At 42.1% G+C, this 16,340-nt stretch overlaps 1 protein-coding gene across 2 annotated transcripts in view; it reads right to left on the bottom strand.

Annotated features, from left to right (window-relative positions):
* The window catches only part of OSBPL5 (oxysterol binding protein like 5), a 147,967-nt gene that overhangs the window by 9,596 nt on the left and 122,031 nt on the right, over positions 1 to 16,340 (bottom strand). For both annotated transcript variants that reach the window (XM_082193151.1, XM_082193152.1), the window contains exons 8-15: positions 14,916 to 15,087; positions 10,281 to 10,497; positions 7,352 to 7,536; positions 5,891 to 5,972; positions 3,567 to 3,665; positions 3,328 to 3,424; positions 2,687 to 2,785; positions 804 to 901 (exon numbers count right to left, since the gene is read on the bottom strand). In XM_082193151.1, the coding sequence (XP_082049277.1) occupies positions 804 to 901; positions 2,687 to 2,785; positions 3,328 to 3,424; positions 3,567 to 3,665; positions 5,891 to 5,972; positions 7,352 to 7,536; positions 10,281 to 10,497; positions 14,916 to 15,087 (1,049 nt within the window). The remainder of the gene's footprint in view (positions 1 to 803; positions 902 to 2,686; positions 2,786 to 3,327; positions 3,425 to 3,566; positions 3,666 to 5,890; positions 5,973 to 7,351; positions 7,537 to 10,280; positions 10,498 to 14,915; positions 15,088 to 16,340) is intronic.

Here is a 16,340-nt window from a genome sequence, read left to right as displayed (position 1 = left end):
CTGGAACTGCCCGTGAAAGAACAGTTCATAAAATTATTGTTATGTGCCCAGATGTGGGTCAAATGGGCACATATGTCACCTGGCTGCATGGCGAAAGTGCTCAACTGGCCTCATGGCCAAGCCATCAGATAACATTATTTAGTGCACAGTCAGAAAAGTTCAGTTTACACACTATGCTTGCGTGCACCAATGTGGGGCAACTGCTACTTAGAGATGGGCACTTAATGACGATGTCAGCAACTATTGAACTATTGAGCCTTAAAGAAACTTGGAGCACCATTAGGATGCTGTTGCCCCTTAGGACTGTCTCAGATTTTATTCACAGCTTCCCCATCTCCCCTTTACATACGTTCTGCATGATCTTTTATTTCTTTAGCCAATTGTTTTTAAAACAATTTTCAAAAATCTGCTTCCCACTCTCCTTATAAGATATGTCCAAGATGAACCTCTGTTGCTGCTTATGTTCTCGATTAGTTAACATTCCCCAGTATTTACCAATACTATAATCCATCGGCTGCCCCTTTACATCCCTGCACACAGCAAAAAAAAATCAAGTGAACCTTAATATATATTTATGTCCAATAACAGCAAGTGTGGTTATTACTCCACCCTCACTTTAACATTAACTTAATTAACATTAACTTAATAAGTGCATGATCATTGTACAGAATCTGGGATGACTTGCAAGCCTAGCCCTGTCACCTGAAATTGCAGAATGGGGAAGGAAACCTGCAAAAGCGGGGAGGGAAATGTGGAACTGGCAGGCTGGAGTCAAGTTCAAAATGCAAGACAAAGATGGTCACCTTTAATTTGAATTCCAGTTCTGCCCGATGATTGCTTTTCTCACAGTCAATGGTAACTTTCCCCCCAAGCTCCATTGTCATGGTACCATATAGAATCCCTAGAAACAGCAGAAACAAAACTGTTAACAGGATATCAGGGGCACAGAGACCATATAAGTTGCTGAAACCTGTCGTTCACATTGACTGAGGTCTGTATAAAATAATCCTCTTTTTTTTCCTTACAAAAAATGGTTATATAACATTAACCTGAAACAGCCTCACCTTGTTGTGGTAATCAGCACTCCATAAAAAACAGAAAAAGGGTAAAATTTGAAATGCAGGGAACAACATGGAATACCACCCATGACAATCACAGCTGACTACTGGATAGGTGGGTGGATACAGGTCAGCTGAAACTGCCCTGCCCAACCCTGGCTCTGACCAGGGCTCTCCTTGCACCCAAACCAGGGTCCCATTTTAGCCCCTGTTGCCTCCATACCACTGGACAAAATTGACGAGGGAGGAGCACAGCATGGCTCTCATTCGAGTTGGACGAAGAGGCAAGGGATCGCCATGATAATTTCCCCCCCCCAGATTTATTTTGCATCTCAAGCAAGTGGAAGTAAGAGCTTGGATCCTGAGCCCCTGCGACATATTCATTTAATAGGATTCTTGAGTGGAAGTCAAGGACTTTAAGGTGGAATCACCAACACTAATAAGAAGAGCCTGGATCAGGCTGAAAGCCCTTCTGCTTCAGAAGCCTGTTCTCCCAGGGGCCAACTAGATGCCTATGGGAAACCCACAGGCAGGATCTGAGCACCACAGCACTCTCCCCTCCTGCTGCTTCCAGAAACTGGTATTCACAAGCAGACTGCCTCTAGCAGTGGAGGTGGAACACAGCTCTCATGGCTAGTAGCTTGTGATAGCACCCTCCATGAATTTGCATAGTTATGCTTTTAAATTCACCCATGTTGCTGAACATCAGCACTATTCCTCCTCCTGCTCCTCGGTGGGGGCCAGAGTCAGCCTGAGAGTAACAGGAGACCAAATGCAGAATCCAGGGAGTTATTTCCAAAGCTGTGCTGACGCTTGCGGCTACACAACTGGGCAGCAGCAGCAGCAACACCTGACTCAGCAGGAGCAAGGAGGGCACAAGTAAATCCTCCCCCCCCAAAAAAAAATCTGCGTAAACAAGCATTGGATTGGGCTCTGCAACTTAAGTTAAACTTTGCAAGAGTTGACTTCATCTGAAATGAACTGAAGATGAGCATTTGCAAGCAGAGCAAGTCTGAAGTTCACACAATGCCAGAGAAAAATAGCTCTGCTGGTTTACCTTCAGCGTAAAAATGCATTAGAATGGGCTGTGCAGCTTAAGATAAACGGTGCTTATCTTCATCTGATCACTGTAACCAGATCTTTGCGTAGCAGATTTATGACCTGCCATTAAAATCCCTCATCTGTATTCACTCTCATCACCTATGAGATGCAGCAGGTGATTACAGCCAGCTCAGTCTCTGTTTCCAGTTGGTGGGCTCCTCTTCTTCCTCTCTCCCTGTGTCCCCACCACTCCAATATGCTCCAGAGTGTCCTCCCCTCAAACCCTCTGGAGCAGATTATGATGGTGCATAGAGGGCTGCAGGAGAAAGGGGAGGGAAGTTCCACAGTGCAAAAAGAAATCTGTTGTGCAAGTGGTGTGGCAGCCTTGGGTACATCCTGTTTGTCTTTCTTTAAAAAAGTTGATCCATGATCTTGCAGTGCCCGACCTGATGTTAAGGAGTTACAGTTATAAATCCCTATGTTTGGTGATATATCTCTCTTTTTTAAAAGGAAAGAAAAATAGCCCCGCCTGGAAAGGGAAGGAGGCCCGCAATTCCCCCTCCTCCAGAGCCCCAACAACACCCCACCTTTGCAGTGTGCGTATGGCATAGTAATGATGTACTCCTCCCCGCTGCTTAGAAAGGTAAGTTTTGCTTGTCCATCCAGCAATGCCGAAAGTGAATTACCTGCAGATAAAAGAGTGCAGATGTATATGTCATGACTGCTCCTCTTACAAATACACAGCAGGACAAAGAGAAGCCAATATGATTCAGTGGACCATCTCTTAAGAACTTCCTTGATAGTAAGTATTTACAGAAAACAGAAATGCTTGCACTGGCAAAACCTTCACCTTAGTGCAATGTTGAATACGACCTTCTGGTTCACATAATTAAAAACCCCAGACCCAGACTATCTGCAGTTAGGAAAGTGATGGGGAAATGTTTTGAAAAGTGTGGGATGAACAAATGCTTAATGGAAAGACGTGTAAATAGCCCACAAGCAAATCAGGATGAATGCTCATTGTTTATAACCATCCTGTAAACAAATCAGAATTAATGCTCAATATAGACAAGACATACTTCAACCTTTGTGTAAACTTTGTGCAAGCAAAGCAGGAGAAATGCTGAATAAACTGGTTGTCTAGAGGAGCTCAAAGTTGGTATGAGAAAAGTGACTGTGGGATAAACTCTTTCTTACTATAAATAGCTGTTTGACTCTGATGTCTTACCATAAAACTTCGATTTGGCTAGAATGCTGCCATTTATACAGAAACCATCCTTCCTGTTACTGACATGAAAGGCTGATACAGGAGGATGATGAGAAACCTGTAATGGAAGGGAAGACAAAATTACATCTGTATTGTAATTATAATACACACAATATGTACATATTGGGTTCAGTTTAGATGGTGCTACATAGACCAAAATGTTCAGTTTTAATTTGGTGCATGTAATTGCTCAGATTTACCTGTTCGGCTATGTAAAATGTGTGACTGTTTGTCTGTGGATGAAACCAACAGCAACGAAAGGTCTCTCCCAAAATGGGATTGTATGGCTTTTTTATTCCCTGGAAGAGAGGCATTAAACAGAATACATTATTATAGAACACTGTCCCAATCTGTGGGTTAGAATTTAATGTTCATATACATATTTGTTTTCAAACATAAACAATGCAACAACAATAGGTTTTATATTAGTTGAGATTAACTCCCTCTAAGATCAGTGGGATATGACTTTGTCATGACAAACTTTTCATGCTGATATCAGTGAGACCCAAGTTCAACTAACTTCGTCTGGATCCAATCCTGTATAATAGGTTTCTGAGTGAACAATTGATGCAGATGGAGATATGAGTCCACATCACAACATCTACTCAAGCTCCACTTGAACTGGCTGGTTTTTCTTGCAAATCTCCACCTAGGGCTAGCGCAATTTGGGCATTTTTCACTGCACTGTGCCAAAGAGGAAGAATTATAGGCAGGAGGATAGAAAGCTTTTGAGGCTGCATGCCAAACCATTGCCATTTCTGCCCAAATAATCAATAGAGTAATTCCTGCATTGCATGGAGTTAGACTAGATGACTCTTTGAGTCCTTTCCAACTCCACAATTCTATGACTCTATGAAATAGTTGAGTACCCACTCCCTGTGTGGATACTGGGAAATGTTTGCAATAAATTAAGTCTTGTGCTATCAACTCCCTGCATTTCCAGGGAAATTTCCTTCCCTTGGGGAAACACCTCGTGCTGCTAGAGTACCTTGCTTTGCTCAATTAAGATAACATGACACTTGGCAGGCAAGTCCTCTATCTTCTTTTGTTTCCCTGCAATTACACTGGGGGCGGCTCAAATATATTTCATTACTGGTAAATTATACCAGTGATGATACCATCGCTGGACAATGACCAAGTCTGAGAACTATGTGCCAATTTTTGAGACTTCAGTGAAGTCAAATTAAGCTCAGCTCTTAATCAGTTTTGAAATTATCTTAATTCCTATTTTGTCTTTTGTTTTGGATTTTTTTTTAAAAGAAAAAAGCAAAAAAGAAAAGAAAAAGAGAAAGTCATAATTTCTAAAGTCCATCTAATTGCAAAACCAACCACAACCAAGGAGCCATCAGTTGGCTACCAAACTGTTTAGAGATGGAAACATTCAGCTGGCGACAAGAAAAGCAGAGGTATTTCCCAAAATACAAGACTTGAAACAAAATGAAGTGTCTTAGCATGAGAACTGAGGAGCAATAGCTGCTGGATTTGAAAGAGGTTCTCAAACTTCATGGACAATTGCTATTTACTTCCTGGAGAAATTACTAAGAAATAAAGAATTGAGAACTGGAATTCCTATTTGAGCAACACATAAAAAGTAGTTTTAAGTTGAGACAAAATCTGCAGATGGAACAGGAAGCAGAAATACCTCATGCTTCCTGCCTCTCCTGCTCACCGACCTCACAAAACAACATTATGCAATACAGTACCTCAAGAACCACCTCTCTCCATATGAACCTATCGGACCCTGAGATCATCTTCTGAAGCTCTCCCTGTGTGCCTCCTCCACAAGAGGTCTGGAGAGTGGCAACACAAGAACAGGCCTTTTCTGCAGTGGCTCCCCATTTGTGGAGGTTTGTCTGGCACCTCCTTTGTACACCTTTAGGCACCAGATGAAAATGTTCTTCTTCAACCAGGCCCTGGGCTGATTAACATCTTATACCCCTTTTAAATGTGCTTGTGGGAAAGAGTGGGGTATCGGTTTGTGTGTGTGTTTTTTGTTCTTGTTTTTATCATGTATTTTGTGCTTTCAGTTGAATTTTTATGTTGTGAACCGCCAAGATCTGTGGATGAAGGGTGGTATACAAATTTAATTAACTAATTAATAAAATGTCCTGATGCTCCAAGCCTGAGCCTGTGAGTTCTCTTAAGTAAGCTGGGAGGGTTTTTGGTGGGAGAAGCTTACTTTTCTTTTTCTTTTTTTAAAAAATCTGCTCTGTCTCCAGAAGGATTGTAAGAGTAATCCCCTATATTTAAAGAGTGATATCCAACAATAGTTATACTCAGGGTAACTTAAGTTCATTGATTTCAATATTTGTACCCTGACTATTATTAATGTTGGATATCACCCAATAACTATTTAACCAACATTAGTCATTCTGTTTATCCTCGACCACAAAATATTCTGGAAAAATTGTGGGCTTGCAATGCTAGCTTTTAGCTAGGAGAATTATGTATCTAGATTATCCTGACCCCAATATAAATAGGGGTTCTATAGCATACTTGGAGTATGAGTTAAGCATAATCTTACCTTTGGCTTCTTATAAAAGCCCGATAGGTACCATCTCAAGACTTGCTTGATTCGACAATATGGGTCTTCTTCAAGAGCAGCTCTATAGGAGAAGAGTAATTAGCTGATCTGTTTGCCCTAGGTGGTTTTACAGACACATGAAATCACATCAGATACAAAAAGAACCAATAGCAGCACAGTGTGGAAACCCTTCACTATCCCTTTCAAGCCTCCCTTGTTAACTTATCTTTTACTTATACTAAGAAGCTTAAATTGAATGGAACTGTCCGAATACTTCATCTAAGAGTCTTCACCTGATCTTAAGTCTTACCCTGGCTGGGTAGCTTAGCTCATGGCTACTGTATAATTTTACATGATTATGGGTATTTAGTTATTGCATTTATATGCCAACCTTTTCCCCAAGGCACCCAAAGAGGTTTAAATTTTTGAAATACTAGAACAAATCAATGACATAAAATGTAAAAGTAAAATGTAAGAGTGGTGCTTTACATGAGCTACTCCATTAAAAATGCAGGGCTATGGAGAAATCTACAGTCATATAAGCCACTTGAGAGAACCAGACAGCCTATAGCACCACAGTCCTAACACTGTAGCTACTTATGGAGAAAATTAAGTGTCACATCTCCTCCATTCATCTGAATAAAAAGTGTGGAGACAGTGAGACTTACACAAAGGTCAGTGATATTTAACTGTAGATTCCATAGCAAGTGTTCTGAAATGTTTTACCCATCTGACTCTTAAAGTCAACACCAAAAGCTAGCTGGAAATCTGAAAAGAGCATTTAAGTTTATCCCACCCCTTGCAAACCAGCTCATGAAGGCTGCACACTAAAATATCCTGATTTTAGATCCTGCCTCACTTTATGGGGGGGGGGGGGAGGTTTCCTACTGCACAAGATCCTATGTATGTTTACTGAAAAGTAAGATCCACTGTATTTAGTGGAAAGTATTCCCAGAAAAGTGCACAGAGGAGAGCAGTCCTAGTCTGCCAAACCTAAAGGCCTGCATAATAATGCCCCTAATTATACCTCCAAAAGCATCTAGGTTTTGTTTTTTACTGTACATGTTATTGCTGCTTAAAAAATGCTCCAGGATTCATCTTCCCTATATGCTTGCTCTCCTTGTTCCACAAACCTTAACCTATCGAATAGGTTGGGTATGCAGTTATTGCCAATTACACACTGGCAAGGCTGAGTGCAGCAGAAATCTTATCAGTGCACCTCTCATTTTTCTTCTTCTTTGCTTTCCTCACAGCTCCCATAAACTGTTGATGTCTAAAGGTCACCGAAATGGATTCCTGTCCTGATTTACGGCACCAGCCGATTAACTCCGAGAGCCTCACGTATTATCAGGGAGCCCTTTAAAGCATACAAACATCCCAGCTGCAGGCAGACTAATACTCCTGGCACATGGGTGCACATCTGCGCACTGCATCATCAAAAAGCCGGCAGGCGCTGCTTACTGGGAAAGTAGGTCAGCGTGGTAGTAATAATCGGAAAGCTTGTTGAGGAAGGAGCGCGGCTCCAAGATGAAGGTGGGCAGAACGACGCGGGACAAGTCCATGCCAGGCCTCAGCTGCTTCAGGATGATCCACATCAAGCTCTTGTTTTCATCGGACACAGTTTCTGTTTGAGAGCATTCACCCGTCTAAAGAGAAGAGGGCGGGGGAAAACCCTTGAGCTTGCTGATGCTCCATTTGGTTGTTTCAATATTTGTAATCTCCACTTTCATAAAGTATATATCAAGGCAGCTTACAGCATATAAAATATAATTTTAAAAAATGATCTGTAAATGTCCATAAAACAATTAAAAACATCAGTAGATACTGGTTGGTTAGAAAGAGAAATTCATATTGTGAAGGCAGGTCTAAACAGTAGATCAAGTCAGGAAGTTGCTATTTGCGCCATGTATCTACTTCCTGTTTAGTTGCACTCTCTGATCTTGTTCACACATGTAACACTAAGCCAGACCATAGCTCAGGATGAATGAGCAAACATGCTGGCTGCCAGAGAGGAGATGCTCCTCCTCCTCAGCTCATTCTGTTGTTATGCTGAGCTAAGCAGGTTTGGCTTAGCGTGTCATCCCAACCAGGGCTTGTGGTTTATCTCTCCTAGCCAGACTAGGAGCTGTGAAGCATAGGGTGAACTTTGGTTACAGCTCATGGTTCGTTTGAAGAGAGCTAAACCACAAGCCTAGGTCTGGAGTACAGTGGTACCTCGGGTTAAGTACTTAATTCATTCCGGAGGTCCGTTCTTAACCTGAAACTGTTCTTAACCTGAAGCACCACTTTAGGTAATGGGGCTTCCCGCTGCCGCCGGGCTGCCAGAGCACAATTTCTGTTCTCATCCTGAAGCAAAGTTCTTAACCCGAGGTACTATTTCTGGGTTAGCAGAGTCTGTAACATGAAGCGTCTGTAATCTGAAGCGTATGTAAAGGTTATGTGTATGTAAGGGTATGTAAGCGTATGTACAGGTTAAGCCTGACTCAGCGCAGCTGTGGAAGAACAACTGGAGGAGAAGCAAAGAAACCATGACCTCATCTCTGAGAGCTTCCATGTTCATACTAAGCCATGGGTTGACATAGTGCCATGTGTGATCATCGTTGTGTGCAATTCAACAAGGCTAAGCACATCCAGAGAGAATCAATGCAGATTCAAACCCCTTTAACAGGCTGATTTATGCACCTCCTGGAGCAACCTCAGTGTTTTCCTCTCAACAATGTGGGAGAAATAATGTTTTATTGACGTTGGGGCCCAACATCTAAACTTTTAATGGCAAAGAAAACTGTAAGAAGCTAATCTAGCACTTGGATGTTGCTTTGAAGCTGCTTTTAACTAATACTGTAAGGTGGTTGTGGGAAAGGCACTTGCTAACCAAGCTCCGCCTCAACATTCCCCATAATTCTCCCTGTAAAAAAAATGGAATAGTTTGGGTCTGTAAGAGAAGCAGGCTGTGCAAAGGAAGAACCCACCAATCAAGCTTCTGGGGAATCGGATCACTTCACAAAGAGTTGGCTTGTGCCATTAACAAGGTGACTTGAGGTGAATCAGGGAATCCCTAAGCTCCAAAGTCATTACATGGCCTTGGATATTCCAAAAAAGTTAAACTGCACAACCTCCCCACCCTGCTTTATTTTCTGAGAAACAAAACCCAAGGTGACTGAGACTACAGATACAAGGTGAAACTTGTGGCTGCTGCATTTCCGTAGCTTGGGCATCTTTTATGCTCCAGTATTGGCCTGCAGAGCACGGCTCCCTAGAGCAAACCCACAACGGGAACTTAGCACCATGCCACTTGCCGCAGAGCGGAGTTTGATAAAAAGAAAGCCTGTGAGCGGAGCAACGAACCTTTTCCCTCTCTATCGATTTCTATTAGTTACAATCCGTCTTGCGCCCCAGACAAACAACATCCCTAAGCTTGATCCACCTTAGATAATGGAAACTGTTAGACGAAAAGCTATTGCAGTGGTGCTATAAGCTATGATGTGTATTGATCTGTCAGTGCTTTCATCAGATGTATTTGCCAACTTTGCAGGGGCATATATCTTGGCCTCACACATATATATCACAAAGGATTGAAAAGCAAGTCCTCCCAAAAACAGGAATAAAGAACAAAATTATATTTTTAACTGTTTACAGAGGGATACCCTATGTTAGTGTGCCTCCAGACTTTTAGAATTTTGCAGGTGGAATTCAACTGCATACCAGAACTTTAGGTTTGTGCCTTTGATGTGGTTTAAAGAGCTCTGCTGCCCTAGCACAATAAATATACTTAAAAAAAAATAAATCTGATTTTTTGTGGCTTGGAAAGTGACAGGGAAAGGCATTGAAAAGAGTGAGATGAACAAAGGTCTTACAAGGGAGTAAGCATCACTGAATACAATGGCACAATGGCAAACACTATAATGATACAATCCAAGTTCTCTTTTTTCATACTCCATTTAAGTTCCACAGCTGACTCTAGATTTCCCACAACAAAAAAAGTAACAAATCGTAGAAGGTTAACAAAGTTTCCTCTAATTGGGCATGAACCTTGAGGTTATTAAATTGGGTGAGAAAAAATGTTGTGGTTCTACTAGTAAGCCATTTAATTGGCCTATTACAGCTCACAAGCAGCTCATTTTGTTCATGATATGAAGGAAAAACCAACACATTTTACACTTCTCATTGGAATAAGGCATGTTAAATTGTCCTGGAAAACAGATTATTGGAGGGGCAACTGCCCTCCTGCTGTCTCTGGCAAACGACTTTGTCAGTGCAACTCAGCTCTTCACAACAGAATAAAAGAAATGGGACGAAGAAAAGAATCTTCTATCATAAGGCGAAAAATGCAGTGGACAGATGGATAACAAACTGTGTGTGTGGGTAGACAGATAGACATTAAAATGGTTACCTCTCCAAATTCTTCATAGTTCTGCTCCAAGTAGGTGGTCCCTTTCTTTTCCTGGGACGACTCCCCGTGGAGTTCGGACTGATCGCTTTCACTTTCGTTTGTCTTCCGGCTGTTCTCTTGCATCTCGTTCTCAGACTCTTCTATGTTGTCCCTTTCAGATTTGTCTGAGAAAGCATCGTTCTCTAGGTGGTGGTTCTCCAGAGCTGACTCATTAAAGCTGAAAGACACAGATGGTTACAATGTCTTAGGATGCATACATGCTTAATCTGTCTGTAGCATGAAAATGGTAGTTTTTTTCTCAACCCAGAAACGTTCTTGCTCCTCCTTAACAAGCAGCTCTCAATCTTGATTGATTCTAGATCCTGCTGTCCGCAAGGATGCATTTGCAAATCCTAGACTTAAGTCATCCACACCTTTTCCTCCATGCACATGCCCCAGGTGAATGAAGAAGGAAGTGGTGATTACAATTTTGGTATACACCCACTCAGAATGTGGTTGGGCAGGTGTGTCTACACTCCCCATTGCCGGGACCCCCTTCCTCTGTTTTCAAATGGAAAACTTGCAGGGAAACACAGAGCCAATCTGCTAGCAGCTTTTATTTTGGGAATGAAATCAGTTTCTCAAGAAGCACTTTCCAGAGGCAAACACGACACAGTGCATCTAGATCATGTGTGGACTACATCAGAAAACCAAGTCTTCACTGATTCTAGAATAAGATGCTGTGTGTACGTAGCCTGAGTTTCAAGGTGCTGGAAGTCTTGTAAGATATGGTTGCTCACCAGATCCAAGGATCATAAGCAATGTAGTGTGGCTCTGCAGTGCCATTTGGAGTCTCTCAAGAAATGTTTCACATAATTGGAAGCCCCAGAGCCCAACAACAGTTCAGAGCAGGAAAGGAATGAAGGAAGCTGGTAGGGCATCCGTCACAGATCCCCACCCAGCCTCTGCTTAAACACCCAAAGGAAATAAGAATTGGCTGAGGGTGCTTTAGGTTTTGGTTATTATTAGGACTGTCACCTGATAAAAGAAAATTTAGTCAATTTATCCTACAAGTGTGAATTAGTCAATCCAAGGGCGCCGACTTGCCCCCCACATTGCAGGTGCGCATCACATGACGTGTCCCGTTACATATCACATGACGTGTCCTGCCCCCACCTAGCGCACAAGCACTCGCACACTGGGCTAGGACACACGGGTATCCTGCCACTGCAATGCCAGAGCTCGTGCGCGACATCGGTGGGGAGGAGGTGGTGGGGCAGGGCCACAGATTTTGCGGGAGCACAGCCCCCTCCTTGAAAAATTTGGGGGGGCTGAAGACCCCTCACCACTTGGCACGCAAAAAGACTTTTGCCAGTTCTCACAATTATTTTCAAGGCATTGTTCCACTGTATTCATTGTTAAAGCCAGTCCTACAAATGAAAAACAACCAGAGATTAATTATTATTGAAAATGTGTAGCTGGCATGAAAGACTCTCCATGAGAAGTTTTACTGAGAGGCTTTACAGTTGCATGTTAATCAAACAGAGTGATTTCAGGCTTTGCGCCAAGCCCCATCTCTACCATCTTTCAATAATATGCCCACTTGTATTAGCAAAATTAGCCTTCCGTTCAGTTTCATCTCAGAAGAGAACTGTCATGAATAAAGCTTAGAATCAAGCAAATCTGAAATAAAGGTATGCAGCAACATATTGCAACTCCACTTTCAAAGTCAAGGGAAGAGACATCTATGTCACTATCTCACACTTTGGAGCATGGTAGGTCATTTATGTGTTTTGCCCAAAGATCATATACAGTGGTGCCTCGCAAGACGAAATTAATCCGTTCTGCGAGTCTTTTCGTCTAGCGGTTTTTTCGTCTTGCGAAGCAACCCTATTAGCGGATTAGCGCTATTAGTGGCTATTAAAGGCTTAGCGGATTAGCGGCTAAAAGGCTATTAGCGGCTTAGCGGCTTAGAAAAAAGGGGGGAAGCGGAAAAAAATCGGAACACTCGCAAGACGTTTTCGTCTTGCAAAGCAAGCCCATAGGGAAAATCGTCTTGTGAAGCAGCTCAAAAACGGAAAACCCTTTCGTCTAGCGGGTTTTCCGTCTTGTGAGGCATTCGTCTTGCGGGGCACCACTGTATTTGATTTACTGCTTTGAGCTCATGCAACTAAGGTTTTGTTTTGTTTTTTTTAATGCCTACAGTCCAACTTTTTCATAGATAATTATTATGGTCTCTTTCTGTTATGAAAAATGCCCTCTATGCCCAATCTGAAGGGCATGATAGAGAAGGAATATTTATTCCACAAGGCAGGATAGGATAGATCTGGTTTCCCAAATCGCTCATGCTCTTTGGCCAAGTTCATACTGGCAAACAACTGGGAACTTGACCATGTTGGAATTCAAACTGCAGGGGGAGCTGATCCACATGGGAATCATTTGCAAAGCACATGCCACTAAGTTTTGAAAGTTTACAGTAGTAAATCTGTGTGACGTGTGTTATTAGTCTAAATGGAAAACAGCAGATCCAAATGGACAGCCACATGAAATAATTTAAACAAAGTTTGGATCAAGCCCTGGAGTTTAGTTGTTTGCACCAACTGGGAGTTCCTGAACAACAGCTACTGTGCTCCAAAGAGCAACCTAAGCTGGTCCTTTATCTGGATTTTGGAGACAAAAAGGATCCCCACCACTGGCATATGGGAACTTTAGGGTTGCATATGTAAGGTGGATTAAAGTGCTCTGTCACCTGTGTGCAACTAACCCACTTTCTTTTTAAAACGCAGACGTTTTGCCATTTGGAAAGTGATGGGAGAATGCATTGAAAAGTGTTGGATGAACAAATGACTAACGGTAACACATGTAAACACCTTGCAAGCAATTAGAGGACACATTTGCTGACTTCTAATTTTAACTATGGATTGCTCTGACGCATGAAAAAGAGGACATGTCCTGGAAAAAGAGGACATATGGCAAGCCTTCCAACTCTACAATTCTAGGATTCTATGAATGCTTAGCAAAGACTGGGTGCAGTCTAACCACCATGTCAGTGTTGTGCAAGCAAAACAGGACAAATGCTCAGTAATAGGTTGTCTGCAGGGGCCCTTGTTTGCAACAGATGGGGCGAAGTACTAGTTTCACTTGATTCTCTAGATGCAGAGAATTTTTTTCTGCCTCTCTGAATAAAGAGACACTGCTGTACTTGGAACAGATTGACTGAAAGCAGATAAAACCTTTATCTGTAATCCCTGCAAATATTAATACTGCATGATGGGTTACCAGATTTTAAATGGAGCACCCCTTAGACTGTGAGAGCAGCACAGACCGGGAAGCAGGCACACCCCTGATTTCAGAACCCTCAATCTCCATGGCATCTGCTGAACAGGCACCCCAGCTTTTGAAATTTTGATCTGACAACCCTGCTTAATGACCAGACAGACATCAAAGGTAAACAGTCACAGTAGAGGCAGATGCTAAATCCTAAGTGTGTGTGTGTGTGTGTGTGTGTGAGAGAGAGAGAGAGAGAGAGCGCGCTTATGGGAGTAGAATAGCCTGGTTCTATTTCATATACAATTTAGAATTATAAAATGAGTGCAGCAATGCATAAACCCAACCTAAAGCAGACGTGAAAATTCAGAGGAAAAATTCCCATTTGCAATCAGCAGCAGCAGCAAGTCTTTGTAACTGACAGAAAAGACTTAATGCTAGTGCTACTTGGAACAGAGGTGTAAGTTTGGAGCAATCCCTGTATGGGCATTCCAATAACTGAAAGTAATCACAATTACTTTCTCTTGTGTAGTCACCCAGCACAGGAAGACAGTACTAGCTGGGGAGTGCATTCTTCCATGGAGGATGACCAACTTATTGAAGACACAATGTCCGCTTCTTTAATTTCCAAGCATAATTTAAATAAGCTGAAGAAAGCATTACATGTAATTAAATGACTTACTAATAATAACATGTCAGCTTAATTGGTTTAATTCCCCAAGGGGAAGATGTTTAACTAAAGGATCTGATCCCATCATGGAACACTATGCCAGTGATAAATCTTCTGCTAGTGATAAATCTGCTAGTGATAAATCTTCTGCTAGCACTACCTGGATATGTGGGAGATCACTCCTTGGAAGTGATCTACACTTAGTTTCTGCAGTAAAATCTGTATCCCTTCCTGATGTCTAGGTGAAAGATTTTTACTCACAGGCTCACTATTTAGAAAGCAATGGATGTTGTTATGAATGTTTACCTCGAATGTTAGGAACACGCAGCTGAACAGTGTGTGTGTGTGTGTGTGTGTGTGTGTGTGTGTGTGTGATGCCTGAGAACATAAAAAAGAGCCCTGTTGGATCAGACTAGCAGCCTATCTTGCCCAGCATCCTGTTTTCCCAGAAAAATTGCTTTCAGGATATGCCCAAGCAGGGCATTAAGGCAAGAGCCCTCTCTCACTGTTGCTCCTTGGCAAGGCATGTTCAGAGGCAGACACCTTTGCCATCCTGACTTTGTCCTAGTTCAAGTGAAAGGATGCTCTCATTACAAAATGGGTCTTTTACTCACTGCTACCACTTAGAAAAGATTAAAGGAGATGCATGAAACATACTATCAACTGCAGGAACCACTACAGAACTTCAGAATATATGCAGTAAGTGTGTACATCCTTACTGAAAAAGTTCCTGATCCGAGATGGTAGCCGTGTGCAGTAGGTTGTACAGGCCAGCATGCGAAGAATCAGCCAAGCAATTCAACTCTCCATCTTTCCCTTGCTTGGATGCACTGAGCCTGAAGAGGCTTGAGCAGCGCAAGGCCAGTTCCAGAGCATCCAACCAACACCGGCCTATAAAAACACAAACACAGAGGTCAAATAGGAAAATGCAGAATGCTCCCTTGACTGCTTCCCATTTCGTGTATCCAGACATTTAATCCATATCGAGAGAGACAACGGATACAGTACACAGCAAAGATTTCAAATGTCCTGAAAGCAATGAGACTTGATGGCTGCAGAATAAGTGTTACCATTTGATACTCAGTTCCTCTCTTCAATATTAATAGCTTTTTACATCCTCCAGGTGATGGCCCAAATCTGAAATATTTCAGGATACAATTTGTCCCTAAAAGTTTACCCTCGTCCAAAACAACAATAGGCAGATCACGTATAGAGTGCATTTTAAATCCATACATTGTTTCCGGTCTTGGTATTTGTGGTTTACATGCCACTCAAATTACTGAGATTCTCACAGTTTTACACTGTAATGGATACTAAATATTAAAATACTCAAGCTGTGCAAAGAAACATGATCCAAGTAGCTGCCAGAGGGCTTGCCACATCAGTTTCATTCAGCAAATCACTGCCCAGTACCTCAAAATACTGACACATTTATTATGGGACTGCTTTTACAAGGACAATAAAACGTGTGTTTCCCCATTTATGGTTTTCTTCCATTTCCACTTAGTTTTCTACCCCCATCTTCCCCACTTCGGAAAGCCTGCTCCTCACTTCAGAGTACCCTCTGTGAGAACGTGTGGCAATTTCTGAGCGAAGTCCTCATATACATTTTGCTAAATCAAATGGATTTAATCTGCCCAGGAACCCTGAAACGTAAGACAAACTGCGTGGCTTCTCACCCATTCTATTCCTCATGTACTCTCAAGAGTGGTACATTTAAAGTGTACCATGTAGCATTTCCCCTCCTAAGCTAGTGTTGAAAAAGCCTTTATGAAAAAGCATTGCTAATAGTGACTGATACCCTGGCATTTGCTTTGGGGGAATCTTCCTATGCAGGCAAACAAAGATTAGTGCTTGAGCCTATCCTACTTCCTCACTGCTGCAAGAGCTACAAGGCAAGTACGTGCAATTGGTTTCCAGTTTCACTAGTGATAAAGTGACGTTCAGTCTGAAAAGCTCTTTAAACCTGGTGGCATATAATTGGATGCATAATGCTTCAGTTGTAGAAATAGTCTCCCAGGCATTATTTCAGGGTTTTTTTTAAAATAAAAGAAATCTATAAAACCTTCACTCTGCTCAATCAAGCAAATGCTAGGCTTAAAAATAAAATGTCACCAAGTAAAGAAAATAACGCCAAAGGCCAT

Source organism: Podarcis vaucheri (assembly GCF_965113315.1).
Source record: "Podarcis vaucheri genome assembly, chromosome: 1".
In the NCBI taxonomy this organism is placed as follows: domain Eukaryota; kingdom Metazoa; phylum Chordata; class Lepidosauria; order Squamata; family Lacertidae; genus Podarcis; species Podarcis vaucheri.
This window is presented reverse-complemented; position numbering and strand designations above follow the sequence as displayed.